Below are 13,495 nucleotides of genomic sequence, written 5' to 3'. Positions count from 1 at the left end.
AAGTCAAATAGTATGATTGCCCGCGCTTTGCGCGATCTACGGAAGGGATATTAAGGTATATAACCCAGATGACAGACTTCTATAACAGAAGAGAACAATAAGGAGGAGGACTATTGCACAACATTATTCGTCCGAGCGGTTGCATTTTTAAGTGGATACCGAGCTAATTCCTTCTGAACATAATCCTGAATAGCCGGAAGAGCTTCCATGATCAGCTTTATGGGCTGTGTTTCATCTGAAAAAAAAACGTTAGTCAAGTAGAAATTCTGGGCAAATTGATCTCATATACCAAGGGCTATGACATTGCCATGTCGACGCACATCCTTTTTTCCTTGAGAGGTGTTACCATATACAGGGTGACTTGAAGGAACGGCTACGAGAGAGTGCTATTACACAAATCAGGCGAAGGACTACATGGAAGTACAAAGCAAAAGTAACCTTTGAATACCATGCTTTGAATTCTTCAGACTTCGGAACCGTTGGAACTTTGGAATTCCCCACAACTTGTACGATAGCCTTTATCAGTTTGTTTCCTAACATCCCTGGGAGACATCAGTATCTAGTAAAAATAATTCCCAGAAATGGATGAGGTTTTACATCTGTGATCAACGAGATCTATCATTGATTGGCAACCAGGTCCATGTCCGACCAGGACGACTCTCTCTGCGTTCGAAAGTCTTGTCGTGACTGTGAGCATCATATCTGATTGTAATTGTGGGTGACATACTGGACATAGTTATCCCACAGATACACCAACACCTCTTTTGTGGGGTCCTTTGGTGCTTGCGAGCGCTAGAACTACGGTGAGTCTGGCCAGAGTGTTAGACATAATTTCACTTACTCTAGTAGGCGCCGCAAAGGGCTTTGGGAACTGATTGATATCGAGCAAAGAATATCTTTGCTTTTTGACCCACGCTATGAAGTCTTTCGAAAAATCGACCTGATAGACTATTAATATTAGAACTACACACGCTGCCAAGTCGCACCAAGTACGATCGTTCCAATTCTAGGTTGCATGTTGCGGATGACTCCAGCTCCGTCCGTAGGTTTCCACTAGAATTGTTATATAAGGCACGGAGATGAGAAAATTGCCAAGTCTTACAATTCGTGTATGAAGATGACCATGGTCTTGTTGTCCAATAAGTCTGGTCTGAAAATTGTGTTAATGGATAGACATCGAACACATTACATAACCACCTACGTGCACATGATTTGATTTGAAAACCGGCCATCGAGGTAGTCAGAAAGTAAAGGGATCTGCATCATGTCATAATTGGTAAATAGGTAGTGTTGGCGATGCGCCTTCAATATTTCTATGGAAGGCCTTCAGTCGAGTCTATAATCTTGAATGGTGCATCTGGCTTACCGGGTATCGAGAAAGTAGCGGATTCAACGTCTATGTTCGCACGTTAATGTTGCAAGACTGAAAATGACAGAAGGGAGGACCTTTTCGGGGTTCACAAGCTTTGGGATTCACACTTTTCCAGTACTTACTCTGCTCTTTGGCTACGAGCCATACTGTTTCTGTCGCAGACTCACCCGCCGTCATAGGGGGCAGTTCCGGTGGTGCTTCACCCAGGAGGACTTGCGTCACTGCGAGTGCTGATTTCGCAATTGCATTTATGTTATAACCTCCCTGGGATTGTCAGAGAGTAGACCCCACAGTATTTTAGAAACAAGATACATACCTCTAGAGCGACGACAACCTTTCCACTTGCTAACCCTGACAACATATGGGTCATATGTGCGTAACCAGCTGGGCTGACATGGCACTCGCCCAACTCGTCGCCTTCTGCAGCATCAAATCCGGCGGAGACTGAGGCGACCATATAAGTATATAAGAGTTGAATGACGGTGCTTGGAGCTCACTGATCACAAGTTGAGGCGCAAATTCCATGGCTATTGGCATCACAATCTTCTGGAAGGCGTGTATGTAGTCGGCATCTTTCATCCCTTTCTCAGGCCAAGGTATATTCACAGAGCTAACAGGAATGAGAGGCGAAGAAAACGGTATTGAAAGGGCTTACAATCCGAGTCCTGCTCCCTCTCCACATGACTGCATGCCACCAAACGTACTGCATGGGTAGAATCGACCATCTTCATAGCGGTGTAATGATATGTATAGAACACTAGGGTCATTGTTGAAGGCCTTTTGAGTTCCATTGCCTGCTTGACAATCAAAACGAGTTCATGTTCTTCCATCCATACAAATCGCGCACCATGGTGAACATCCCTGGCAACACCCTATTACAGATAGCTCGACGACGCTAGTTTAAGACTTACCAATCTAATATGAGTATTCGCTTTAATTTCAAGCGTTCCTGTACAACACGGGCGGCAACAGATACATTGTTGAAGAAACAGAAGCCCATATGCTCGTTTGGTTCAGCATGGTGACCTGGGGGTCGAACTATCGCGAGGGCCTTTTTCAATGACGAATCTGGAGTGGCCACTGCCAGGCATGCTTCTATGACACCACCACAGCTGAGAAGAGCAGATCTTGTAGTTCCTTGCATGACATATAAAGAAAGCGTTTCGTAATAAGCCTCCGAGTCAATGATCTGTTGGGGGGTCATATCTAAATAAAGTATGGTTATTCATTCAGATCTCTGCCTATATACAAGCAATTAACATATACTGCGCTTACATTGAATGGCCTGTACTTTGTCCCAATGATCCTCGCTATGAACTAGCAGAGCTTCTTGCTTATGAACTGGACGAATGGGGAGCCATTTCATCTTTGCGTTGCATTTATTAGCAATGAGGGTATTCCAGATATGAGCAATACGAGCAGGCTGCTCTGGATGGTCCTGAAGTGAAAAGTGGCTGGTCATTTCGGTTGAATAGACGACACCGACAGTTAACTCGGAAGGAACGAGCGGAACAGATGACGCGCGAGGGCCTTTAGGACTCGAAGATCGGATTGGGCCAGAAGTTTGTTCGATAGGCCTAGCGTCGCCATTCGTCACTGTAAGGCGCGACATGCTGGGTCCGGCATCCATAGCAGCCCACAGATGGATGTAGAAATTCGAGAAATGTAAGTAGGAGGAAACAAAGGCTTTGGTGTCTAACAGGGTCAAACGGACAGAACCGGACCGACTGCCGTTCCAGCTCTAGTTTTCAATTTCAGTTTTCACTTGATTTTTCACGTTTTACAGTACAAAGACGCATTAATCACGCGTTTGCAATTATCCAAGAAACGTATATAAAACAAAGAACGAGTTTATTCGCGAGATTCAGCCTTTGGTGCATGTTCATATTCGCCAAAGCCCAGAGACTTTTGAAGAACATCTTCCTGGGCATCAGGTTCTAGATGGCCAAATTTGTTCCTTCTCGCCCTGTAATCGTTTATAAGAAAGATTTCAGTAGAATGAACAAGGTATCTCACCTGAAGAATGTATATGATAAGACAACATCTCGAACATCTCGACATGAAGGATCATCTAGGATATCCTTGTCAATGAAGAAAAGAATAGGCATGTCAACCTCCTCTCCAGCTAAAAGACGCTGTTCCTCGAAACAGAAGCATTCAACTTTGGAGAAATACGGAGCGACCTTCCGTAGATGTCAGCTGCGCAATTTCTAGGGAATGAAATGCAACTCACTCGATCTGGGGTAACATTATATGTCGCGATGCCAATGATATCTTCTTTCGAATTGTTCTTCGCTACGTAGAAGGCCAAGCTAGATTCGCCCGGAAGGACATTCACGATCTTTTGCATTGGTTTGAACGTCCAAGGTAGCTGCTCGGACTTGTCTGCGTTGAAATGAACCTTGATTCGCGGTGAATCCTCGACGGGAACCAGTCTTTCTGGTTCAAAGCGCCCGCTGACATTGGGAGTCCCAGCGAAACCTGTAGCAGCGCAGAACATCCTGTACAAAGGGACAGAGGCATATGTCACACCCAGTGCAACTACTATCTTCGACGTAGGTCATGCCTCAGTGCAGACAGGAATTGCAGCAACTCACGACCGCAGAAGAATACATCAACAAGCTCCTGTTCTTTCTTCGATGCATCTCGGCGAGCATTTGGGCATTTGGCAACGGTCTTCTTGGCGGTATTTGCTGCGTCGAAATGCGCCTCAAGGCGGGATACAAAGGCGGCTCACGAAAACATTGGCGCTGAAGGTGCTAAACATCCCATTACTGGTGAAGGTTGGGCAGGTTTTGCGGAACATACCGTTCTGCCAGAGGCAAGAAAAGCACGAGCAGGAAACATGAAAAGAGGCGCCGGATTTATCAACGCAAGCAAAGGTGACCAAACAAACGGATCTGATTTGCATACAACCGCCTGGACTACCGCAGGGATCGCAGACTTTCTTTCTTTCCTTCCCGACTCAATATTGGAGAGTTGCGCAGCAACCCCGTTGTCTCGTCTCCAGGATATCCTTGCTCATCGTGACCTTTTCATCAAGCTCAGCATACTCATGGCCGCCGAGGCTTGTCCGTGGCTTTGTAACTCAAGTCAGTTTTTGCGAGCCCTCCTTTGGTCATAGCTACCAAAAATGCGTGCTTTATACGCGACCCATCGTCAAGAACGAGCACCAGCAGTCTTGAGGCATCTTTGCCCCTTCAATACACTTGATAACGCCGTTTGCTAGGTGTCAGGCGAGGTTCGCCATAGAATCGGGGCCCACATTTCAAGCGTCGTCATGACGCACGGATATTCATTGGGTGAATGTATATTGAACGGCGGCCACCTTGCGGAGTACTGCGGGGTGCATATAAAGTCTAGTTGTCTGCAGGTATGCATCTCAAGTCCCTCAATCCTATCCTTACTCACACTCTCTCCTCTGTTCGCTCTTGTTTTTCCTTCTTTTCTATCCACTTTCCCTGATACTTGACGTTATTTTACGATCACCTGAAGATGAACATGTTCTCTTTGGCTCTCATTCCGTTGACGCTGGCGTTGACTGCCAAAGGGGATTCATGGGGTCCCGCCTATTCATTGGGTCCCACTAACTCAGCTATAATTGAAGCTATAACGACTTTTACTCCCGGAACGCCTCCTTCCGATGCCGAGAAGTACGTTTCAAGCAACTGGTATTACCTATGTGGTATGCTGATTAGTTGCTAGTTATCTCTTTCTTTGGCCAGGTTGGGCAGACCCGTCATTCCAATATAGGGTGATTCTTACCATCTTGCAGGCATCAGCAATAGTACCAGTGGTTTGATCCAGGCTGGTACAGATCAAACTGCGGATCAAAATAGCTAGTAAGTGACACCTTCTGTCTTTTCTCTGCCCGCTGCTCACTTGCGCGTATAAGCTGTGGTGCTTCTCAAGATCAATGGTGTGCTATGGCGAGTTATTATGGGTATGCTTCTTAGTGTTCCATGAAAGTTGAGGCCTGAGGTACTGATCCTCGTTTTTTATAGCGTTGTCGACGGTGTCACCACCCAATTGAACGGTGACATGGTGCCCATTGACGCAGACGCATCTATAACTATTCACTACAAGGTTAGATTTCCCTCAATGTTGAGAACATTTCACGTACTAACACATTCATACAGCTTGCCGACGATGATATCACTTGGGAACAAACTGTCACTCTCAATGGCGAAGTCATTTCGACTCTCACGAGTTGTATGTGTCTCGCTTCTTTGGAGAAAAGTTTGGCGTTAATTATCAGTTAGCTGACGGTCCGCTGTACAACGGCGGCTGGGGAACTGGTACCGAATGTCAACAAGACTGTACTGGTACCACCTCTCCTCAGGTGTGTAGCCTTGAATTGCAGCTTTATTTGCTTTGTTCATTTCTTTCTGTTCAGTACTATACGAACACCACAATCACACTTCTTGAAGCAGACCCTGATTTTTCATCAACGTTGTCCATGGGAGATGGTGTTGAGGCTTCGGATATGATCACCTCCGATGACGGGAAGACTTGGACAATCGACAGCATTACCATACCCGCCATGGTTTCCGACGGCTCTTCATCATCATCATCATCTTCTTCTTCGTCCGAGTCCGTGAGTGGTACGTCGGTGCGAAATGCTGCTGTCAGCACCACGTCGAGCAGAATCTCTACCGCGACCGGTGTTGCAAGCTCTGTTTCTGTTGCGGTATCTGCGAGCAACGATGTTTCTGCCATCCCCACCGAGTCGTCTGCCATTCCATCCAGTGGCAGCGAAGGCACCGGTGTTAGTGAACCCAGTGCAACCTTCAGCCTGTTCTCAACAGCTGTTTCGGGAGGTCCTTCAGGTGGAAGCGCCTCTGTGTCACAGCCAACTGATTTTCCCGGAGGCAATCAATCATCTGGCGAGGCTTTCCCTAGTGGAGGGTCGGAAAGCCAGGTTTCTTCTTTCCCCACAGCGTCTTCTAGCGCCGATGGCTTGCTTCCCAGTGGTGAAGCTGGCGAAGGTGGCTTTGGCGGTGAATCTGGAGGTTTCGGCTTTGGAAATGGCTCCTTTACAAACGAGACTTCTGGCGCTTTCCCTATGGACGATGCGGGGAGTGTCAATGCCACTGCTACCGCGTCAGGTTCTGCGTCCTCGGCGACGTCCCATTCTGAATCATCAGTGAAGCGCTTCTTCCAATTCAAACGTCAGTCAGAGAGCGCTACGGCGTCCACAGCTACTTCTGCCTCATCTATACCCACTGCTAGTACTTCGAGCTCTGAGGCAAATTCAACGCAAACCGAAGTACCTGGAGAATCTGCCAGCGAGAGCGCAGGCTCTTTGCCGACCGATGTTCCTAGCAGTACTTTCGGCACTGACGGTTCTTTCCCAAGTGGTAGCGCCGACGGATGTATGTGCGGTGGTGGTTTCGGTGGCGATGGCTATGGTGGCGCCAGTGGAAGCACTTTCCCGACAGCTGTATCTGGAAGCGCTGCTTCTCTTCGCACAGATGTATCTGATAGCGCATTTCCCAGCGATATTGACGATCTCTCGACTGCCGCAGTAGCACTTCCGAGTGGTTCCGGCAGCGCTGAGGGTCCTTTCCCAAGCGGTTCGGGTGGATGTACCTGTGGCGGTGGTACCGGCGGAATCGGTGGAATTGGCGGTAGTGAGAGCTCATTCTCCAATGCCAGTGAAGCTGCATTCCCCACGGACAGCAGCGAGGGCACCGTACCTACAGGCGAGTCTGGTAGTCCTAGTCAAGCTGATATCACCGAGTCGGGTACTGTCGCCACGATCACCGCTAGCGTGGCTGCTTCCACAACTTCGTACTCTGTTTCTGCCACAGTTTCTTCATCGTCGTCCCTTTCGTCCTTAATGGTCCGGCGCGTCCCCCGACGTAGTATCTGGGAGAGGTTGAACCGGCGTGCATCCAGTGCTGCCTCATCTACCGCCGCTGGATCCGGTGATTCCTCGATTGCTACTACAACTGCGTCCTCAGATTCGTCAATTTCCTCTGGGGGTGTCAGTGGAAGCTCGGACACTCCTCCTACCGGTGTCTCCCAAGTTACTACTACTAACAGTGCCCCCGCCTCCTTCCCCACTGATGGATCCAGTGGCGACGTCGGGACGGGTGAAGGTTCAGGTTCTTTTCCCACTGCTTCTATGAGCGCCGACGGTTCTTTCCCAAGTGATATGTCTGGCAGCGGCTTTGGTGGAGGACCGGGCGCCTTCGGTGGCCAAGGCGGATTTGGTGGAGAAGGCGGAGCCAGTGGTAGTGGTGAAGCCAATGGGTCGGCTACTGCATCTGCTGATGGCTCTTTTGCGTCTTCTGCCGGTGTCATGAATGACGCATGATGAACACCTCAAGGAATTAATATAATGAAAGTCGGTACCTGCTGAAGCAGTATCAAAAGGCGTTCTTGTAAAATCTAGCCACTGCAGGAAATCGGGGTTGGATCATGTTAGCCACAAGGAGAGATGTTGTACGTCTCGTGTTTCAGTATTTATGTAGCAATCTTTTTATTTTGTAAAAGCTTTCTTCCAATTCTGCGGGAAAATCTTGAAATATAGCAGGAGAACCCCTGAGAATGATTAGACACCTCGGTGTATGTCTGATTTAGGCTTTGTACGGTCGCCTTTTCATTGCTATTCGGCACGATATGGTTCCTTCCCCTTCCTTTTCGTTCTTTTTCGCATGTCCGTCCCACTATGAGCGGTGTGGTCAATAAGCATATCTCAGTGGATACCAAAGGAAATGCCGCGATGCAAGTACGTCGGCACCACGGCATCATGCCGCTGGCGGCAACGCACCCATTAAATAATTCTCTACTTCAACGTTCACTTTTCCTTCAAGCTTGTGACCGTTGCATGATGCAGAATCATGTTTTCAGAGAAATTTCAAGCACCCGAAAGCAACGAGGCGGATGAGCAACACTTACGGGAGATCCTGTTACCGGAAATTCAGCTAGAAATTGACCTCAGGAATCGACTTGCTCAAACGGTGGAGTCGAGAATTGCATGGGCGACGTCTCTGCAAGAATCTCTCTTAAAAGGTAAGAATTTTTTTCCTTCCTGCTGTGAAAAGCCTAACATTTATCAGGAGGAAACTCTGAGAATGATTCTGCAACGTTTGAGGCGGCGGCTCTAGATGCCCTTTCTGCGATTGAAGAACCTTCAAAATTGTTTTTGGACCATGAAACGATCCCCCCAGTGTCGCCTGCTCCTCCTATTCCCTCGGTTGTAGCTCATGGGCGCAAGGATCGTGGACTCCCACGAGAGAGCAGAGCAACGCGTTTTCGGCAAAAAGCCAAATTTCTTTACACTCGCGCCAACAATCAAACCAATATCTTGACGTGTCCTGGGTGCCAGCGGACGCAATTCTCGTCGATACAAGGCCTGTATAATCATGCTCGAATCACTCACCAGCTTGAATGGGGAAACCATGAAGACTGTGTTCGCGCTTGCTCCGTTCCGCGGGACGATCTTGATCTGAGTGATGGGACGGAAGTAACCCTCACTCTTCTCGGCGTGCGAGGGTTATTTGAGAGAGCAGTGGAGGAACCTTTGCCGTTGCCGGTGGTAGATGCCATGGACGTTGACGAACCTGCTTCAGTCCCGGAGGCTGCTAATCATATTCGCCAGACATTGGGTGTTCATGCCAAGAGCTTCGCGCTTGCATCTGTCTTAGGAAAAGAGGTCAAGAGAAGGGAAATACATACTTGGAATGAAGATGAAGATGTTGATATTGATGGTCTTGATACCAAGCGTCCGAGGTGGCACATGCCCTGGACGCATAGAAGTTCAGCGAAACTAGAACCTCCTGGGGAAGAAGCTATCCAGGCTCCCGCAGCTGTCGATGAAGCGAAAGTCGTTGTACCCGATGTTGTGGGTCATTCATCAATTCCCGGTGTGCAGCCAAGCTCTAGTAGGTTCCATATTGCGGCCCGTGTGATTGTCATGGATCGCAGTTTGCTTCTTGGTCCGTACTCTCTTCCTAGCATTTTAACAACGTTCTTCATTGATAAATATACACAGGAATGCGACCAGAGGAAGCCAAATATACACATAAATGGATGCTATCTGTCGAGGCACCTTCATACGTGCGTTCCGTAATATTATATCCAGATGGTACTGACAGTTCTCTAGAGCATCGATATCACGACTGTATTGAACCGCATCACTGTGACTTCCTTATCCGACTATCACGCTTTCCCTCCTTTAAGTGTAGCCCATCCCCCCTTCCTCGTCATGGGTGCAGCTGCCAGACCCTTCTTGGCGAAAATCGAACTGCTCTTCAGTCACGCCCGAGGACAGAATCTAGATGGCCAGAAGTTCATCCTTGAACACTGGGTCGATGTTAGTCTCTTTTTCAGCCCCTTCTTCACGTATTGACTCCATCCGCCAGCTTGCTCAGCGATCCTCCAAACTGCCGGTAGAGGGAGAACAACAAGTTGTTGATATCGAGCTTGACAAGGAAACTGTATTTTTGCCTGCGAAGACGAACTACGTCGCAGTTAATGCCAAGGAACATTGGCAGCGGGAAATCGGCGTCGATCCTGGAAATCCCGCTATCCCTGACAATCTGACGAGCGTGGTTACCATAGGCCCTTCAACACTCCCCAAGAACATCGGTGAGGCAGCGAAGCCACATAAAACGGCTCCTTCCGCCGAAGTTGGTTATCCGGTAGTTCTCCGAAGGCTATTGCCTAAGTTCCCCATGACGCTGGAAGGTAAAAAAGAATTCCCTGGTTTATTTTTCATTGTCTCATAACTTCGTAGACGTGGTTGCAAAACGAACGCCTACGGTTCCTTACATGCTCGTAGCCTCCCCTGACGAATTCCATGAACTGATTTTGGGTCGACGCAAAGCGATTGAGGTAAGTTGTTTCAAGAGCCGCTGGTTCAGCATCAATGGTTCTCACTATGCCTCCGCTGTAGTGGGGCCGTGCCTCTGCCATCCGGGAAGCCTATACTGAGCTGGTGAAAGAGACTCATAGAGAACTTGAACTCGACAGATTATCAACCGCAGATGTCTTCTGTTGGCTGGAGAACGAGGGCCTTTTCCTAAGGACCGAATCGTCCTTAGCAGCCAAACCACAACCCCCGACTCCTGATAAGCTTCATGCAGAACGATGGTGCACCGCTTGTGGACTGGGTGCTCGCGTTCACATAAGCAGTAACAGTCGCGACGGTTCTTTTGCTTGTAATATCACACCGAGTGAATGGCGAGCAACCAGGATGCCTATCGTCGATTTGGACAGAATCTTGGCCACCCCGCAGTCACTTTCTCTCGGTCTCCTCACTCGTACGCGTGATGAACAAAATTTGAATGATGCTCAGGTCGTCAGAGCATCTGACCCAAATATGCTTCTCTCTATCAAAGAGGTCATACGGGTTTTGAACCTGCCAACCTTTCTGCCTGACGGACGCAGTTCGTCGATTTTCCCTATCGACGCTCTTGGTCGAGATGCGTCGGAAGTCATACAGACACTGGCTCCTTATGGCGTTCTTGCCTTGGCCACTGAACGTTTCATCGCGAAGTTAGTGCTAGGAGGTCTTCAGATGTCATCTCGTTTTCAGCACCAAGCTCCAGGTGAACGAAGGTTGCTGACACCAATGCATGTAACGCAAGGCTTGGTGGAGGGGAAGAGTCATGATCGGACTGGGTTGGCTATGTTTTATGCTTTAGCGAGGGTTGGAAGGCGGATGGAATCCACAGGTGCTGGCGGACAGGGTATAACTTCAAATAAATTTACAACCGAATGACAAGGTTTTGCGTAGTAATGGAAACATGAGTATAACTGTGGCATCGAAGCAAGGAGGAGTCTACCCTCAATGCAAAGTCCTTTCATGAGAATCAAAGCAAAAATGGTATAACTATTTTTCTCTCCTGAGGAAATGCTTCTCCGAATCTCTGTTTATACCACAAGTGTCCTTTGTAAGCTCGAGGAAACATCAAGACGAATTCGTTGATCAAGAAAATCCATGGAGGCGTTAATGTTGGCGCAAACTGGGATGCAGAGGAGAAAATCGTGGAAAGGGATTGCAAAGAGAATGTTGCCAAGGTCACGGTTGGAAACGGAGAGGCGGCCAGCGCAAATCCAAACCACTCTACCCACTCGCAGAAATAATTCGGAAAGGAAACATATTCATATAACAACCCGTAAGGGATGGCGTAGTGTTCGCCAGCCTTTGAACTATGAGACGACGCCTTGCCCTTGTTTTTGGCCTTTCGGCGAATGTTGAGAAGGATTTCGTCATGAACAATGTTTCCAACGAAACCTATGGTCCACAAGAAGACACCTACATAGAAGGTAGGTGCGGAAAACGCATTCGAAAGGAAGGTGCGTGCAGAGTAGGAGGAGAGGTATGCGCCCATCAGAGAGCCGTTGAGAAGATTGAAAGTGATGCCAGAGAGAGGCACAACGATATCAGTTTTGGACCGCGAAGGCGTACGGAGAGGCGATAAAATGGCGCGGTTGAGATAATGAATCAGAAAGAGACCAGCGAGGACATGCTGTTGGACTGTGAAGCCGGTCATCGACCCTAAGGGTGACTTGTAGTAGGAATATGCGAAGCATATGGGAGATACGATCTCCATGACCATCCATGATTTTATCCCTACGATAATATTGGAATAAGTTCACAAAAATTAACAAACATCACATACCGTCGAATTTGACGATATTGATTCCAGCATTCTCAGCAAAACGACCAAAAGGTGCATTGACAAGGAAAGTTATTGGAAAGACGGCAAGACTACCGATTGTGAACCATTTTCGGCAAGCTGAAAGAAAGAAGAAGAATTAGAGACAGGGCAGACGTAGAATTTGCGAGCCTTACCGTCGTATAATAATTGCATGGAAGCCATGAACAACGCATGAGAAGCAAACGAATAGCGGTGGTAGTTCGCAGGCTGCTGCCAAACAAAGCAACAGCATCACTTGTTCAGTAACCTCGACGACAACCGCAACGCTCACGACAACCTCCAAGACGATTCAGACATGGATGACGGTACGTCTTCAGCATCACAAACGACGACCAACTCTCTATTCCGCCTTTACTGTCGCCATTCCTGCTAGCGACAGCAACTTTTCTCTCTGTCTCTTGCTGGCGAAACAAAGGCGAACAAGCGACATACATTTTCCATTTCGCTCTTCAGTACTCTTGCCGCCATGAGATAATCGACCAACCCTAACTTTTCTGCTTTTTGTCACCCTTTTGTTCCCTCAGCCTGGCAGTCTCAAGACATCGCTCCAGCACAACCCGCAATCAACATTCCTTCCACCGATGTGAATATGACCAATGGAACGGGCTCTGGGGATGATTACCCAGCTGAAAGGAGTGGAGATGCTCCTCGAAGAAGTCGCAGCCGAAGTCCTGGTCGTGGGTGAGTTTTGAATTCGAGTGGCTTACAGCGCCTATTAACATTTGGGCTCACAGCCGCTCTGATGGAGGCCAAAATCCGGGCAACAATCTTCATGTTGCGGGGTTGAGCCTTAAAGTGGACATGAGAGAACTTGAGACGGCCTTTGCAAAAATTGGGAGGGTGCGCATACGCCACGTTACCACTATGTACTGGTCCTGACTTGGGTCATAGGTCAAGAAGGCCTCTGTAATGTACGACCCCCACACTCGGGAGTCTCGAGGCTTTGGTTTTGTCACAATGGAGACATCTGAAGAGGCAGAAGCAGCCATCACTGCGTTAAACGGGACAGAGCTGATGGGAAAAACGTTGATCATCGAAAAGGTGCTCCCCTTCTCGGCTGCTCCGATTGTGATACTGACATGAAATATAGGCCCGTCGTGGTCGTGCACGTACTCCCACTCCAGGAAAGTACTATGGCCCCGGTAAACGTGGCGGTGATCGAGGTTCGTGTTCTGCCTGTGAACAAAAATACATTTATTCTAATGGTATATCAGGCGGCTACGCTGCGGACCGCCCATACGACCCTCGACCCTATGATAGTCGGTATGCCAGGGACTACGACTACGACAGACGTGACAGACGCGGGCGATACGACGATTACCGCCGCGACTATGACAGAGACAGGTACGACCGAGAGAGATACGGTGGTCGAGACAGAGACAGGGATTATGACCGTGACCGTGGAAGGTACGATGACCGGAGATATTAAGCGTTCTGGCGTCTGCTT

The 13,495-nt window shown here is 48.5% G+C and overlaps 6 protein-coding genes across 6 annotated transcripts; 3 read left to right on the top strand and 3 right to left on the bottom strand.

Annotated features, from left to right (window-relative positions):
* Window positions 1-110: 110 nt before the first annotated feature.
* Window positions 111-2,984, bottom strand: EV420DRAFT_1267386 (histone deacetylase complex protein; the record flags this gene model as incomplete). The annotated part of the gene is made up of 17 exons (XM_060467386.1): window positions 111-235; window positions 290-386; window positions 439-542; window positions 598-677; window positions 728-792; window positions 842-940; window positions 987-1,053; window positions 1,103-1,150; window positions 1,202-1,313; window positions 1,367-1,396; window positions 1,447-1,636; window positions 1,689-1,816; window positions 1,870-1,982; window positions 2,028-2,169; window positions 2,220-2,233; window positions 2,284-2,578; window positions 2,648-2,984. The coding sequence occupies 17 exons, from the start codon at window positions 2,982-2,984 to the stop codon at window positions 111-113; spliced, it is 2,046 nt and encodes a 681-aa protein (XP_060333054.1).
* Window positions 2,985-3,136: 152 nt separating this feature from the next.
* EV420DRAFT_1530603 (cytochrome c oxidase assembly protein CtaG/Cox11-domain-containing protein) lies at window positions 3,137-4,236 on the bottom strand. The gene is made up of 4 exons (XM_060472613.1): window positions 3,970-4,236; window positions 3,606-3,920; window positions 3,389-3,555; window positions 3,137-3,338 (listed from the first exon to the last, which is right to left on the bottom strand). The coding sequence occupies exons 1-4, from the start codon at window positions 4,027-4,029 to the stop codon at window positions 3,224-3,226; spliced, it is 657 nt and encodes a 218-aa protein (XP_060333053.1). The 5' UTR covers window positions 4,030-4,236; the 3' UTR covers window positions 3,137-3,223.
* A 38-nt stretch (window positions 4,237-4,274) lies between these two features.
* EV420DRAFT_1331537 (uncharacterized protein) lies at window positions 4,275-7,943 on the top strand. The gene is made up of 9 exons (XM_060468815.1): window positions 4,275-4,745; window positions 4,868-5,025; window positions 5,078-5,097; window positions 5,148-5,214; window positions 5,268-5,315; window positions 5,377-5,458; window positions 5,512-5,584; window positions 5,635-5,714; window positions 5,769-7,943. Exons 1-9 carry the CDS (start codon window positions 4,653-4,655, stop codon window positions 7,692-7,694), a joined length of 2,547 nt encoding a protein of 848 aa, XP_060333052.1. The 5' UTR covers window positions 4,275-4,652; the 3' UTR covers window positions 7,695-7,943.
* Window positions 7,944-8,114: 171 nt separating this feature from the next.
* Window positions 8,115-11,105, top strand: EV420DRAFT_1762465 (uncharacterized protein; the record flags this gene model as incomplete). Its single annotated transcript, XM_060480702.1, has 7 exons — window positions 8,115-8,392; window positions 8,440-9,318; window positions 9,375-9,439; window positions 9,486-9,695; window positions 9,745-10,069; window positions 10,119-10,216; window positions 10,278-11,105. The coding sequence occupies exons 1-7, from the start codon at window positions 8,221-8,223 to the stop codon at window positions 11,103-11,105; spliced, it is 2,577 nt and encodes an 858-aa protein (XP_060333051.1). The 5' UTR covers window positions 8,115-8,220.
* On the bottom strand, window positions 11,078-12,252 carry EV420DRAFT_1305898 (3-oxo-5-alpha-steroid 4-dehydrogenase-domain-containing protein). Its single transcript, XM_060468480.1, has 3 exons — window positions 12,183-12,252; window positions 12,010-12,126; window positions 11,078-11,960 (listed from the first exon to the last, which is right to left on the bottom strand). The coding sequence occupies exons 1-3, from the start codon at window positions 12,208-12,210 to the stop codon at window positions 11,197-11,199; spliced, it is 909 nt and encodes a 302-aa protein (XP_060333050.1). The 5' UTR covers window positions 12,211-12,252; the 3' UTR covers window positions 11,078-11,196.
* Window positions 12,253-12,343: 91 nt separating this feature from the next.
* On the top strand, window positions 12,344-13,477 carry EV420DRAFT_1640647 (uncharacterized protein; the record flags this gene model as incomplete). The annotated part of the gene is made up of 6 exons (XM_060477126.1): window positions 12,344-12,353; window positions 12,573-12,729; window positions 12,783-12,888; window positions 12,940-13,089; window positions 13,139-13,211; window positions 13,263-13,477. 6 exons carry the CDS (start codon window positions 12,344-12,346, stop codon window positions 13,475-13,477), a joined length of 711 nt encoding a protein of 236 aa, XP_060333049.1.
* Between the last annotated feature and the right edge of the window lie 18 nt (window positions 13,478-13,495).

This window comes from Desarmillaria tabescens (genome assembly GCF_030435595.1).
Source record: "Desarmillaria tabescens strain CCBAS 213 chromosome Unknown EV420scaffold_11, whole genome shotgun sequence".
Classification (NCBI taxonomy): domain Eukaryota; kingdom Fungi; phylum Basidiomycota; class Agaricomycetes; order Agaricales; family Physalacriaceae; genus Desarmillaria; species Desarmillaria tabescens.
The sequence above is the reverse complement of the archived record's forward strand: the minus strand, read 5'-3'. Positions and strand labels throughout refer to the sequence as shown.

Bases quoted from the DNA above. Each gene is read 5' to 3' on its own strand.
- EV420DRAFT_1530603 (XM_060472613.1), bottom strand. From the start codon at position 4,029: ATGCTCGCCGAGATGCATCGAAGAAAGAACAGGAGCTTGTTGATGTAT. The intron at 3,921-3,969 runs GTGAGTTGCTGC...CCTACGTCGAAG, and splicing joins TGATGTATTCTTCTGCGGTC to ATAGTAGTTGCACTGGGTGT. The intron at 3,556-3,605 runs GTGAGTTGCATT...CATCTACGGAAG, and splicing joins ATAATGTTACCCCAGATCGA to GTCGCTCCGTATTTCTCCAA.
- EV420DRAFT_1331537 (XM_060468815.1), top strand. From the start codon at position 4,653: ATGACGCACGGATATTCATTGGGTGAATGTATATTGAACGGCGGCCAC. The intron at 5,459-5,511 runs GTTAGATTTCCC...ACATTCATACAG, and splicing joins CTATAACTATTCACTACAAG to CTTGCCGACGATGATATCAC. The intron at 5,585-5,634 runs GTATGTGTCTCG...ATTATCAGTTAG, and splicing joins CATTTCGACTCTCACGAGTT to CTGACGGTCCGCTGTACAAC.
- EV420DRAFT_1305898 (XM_060468480.1), bottom strand. From the start codon at position 12,210: ATGGCTTCCATGCAATTATTATACGACG. The intron at 12,127-12,182 runs GTAAGGCTCGCA...TCTTTCTTTCAG, and splicing joins CATGCAATTATTATACGACG to CTTGCCGAAAATGGTTCACA. The intron at 11,961-12,009 runs GTATGTGATGTT...ATATTATCGTAG, and splicing joins CAATATCGTCAAATTCGACG to GGATAAAATCATGGATGGTC.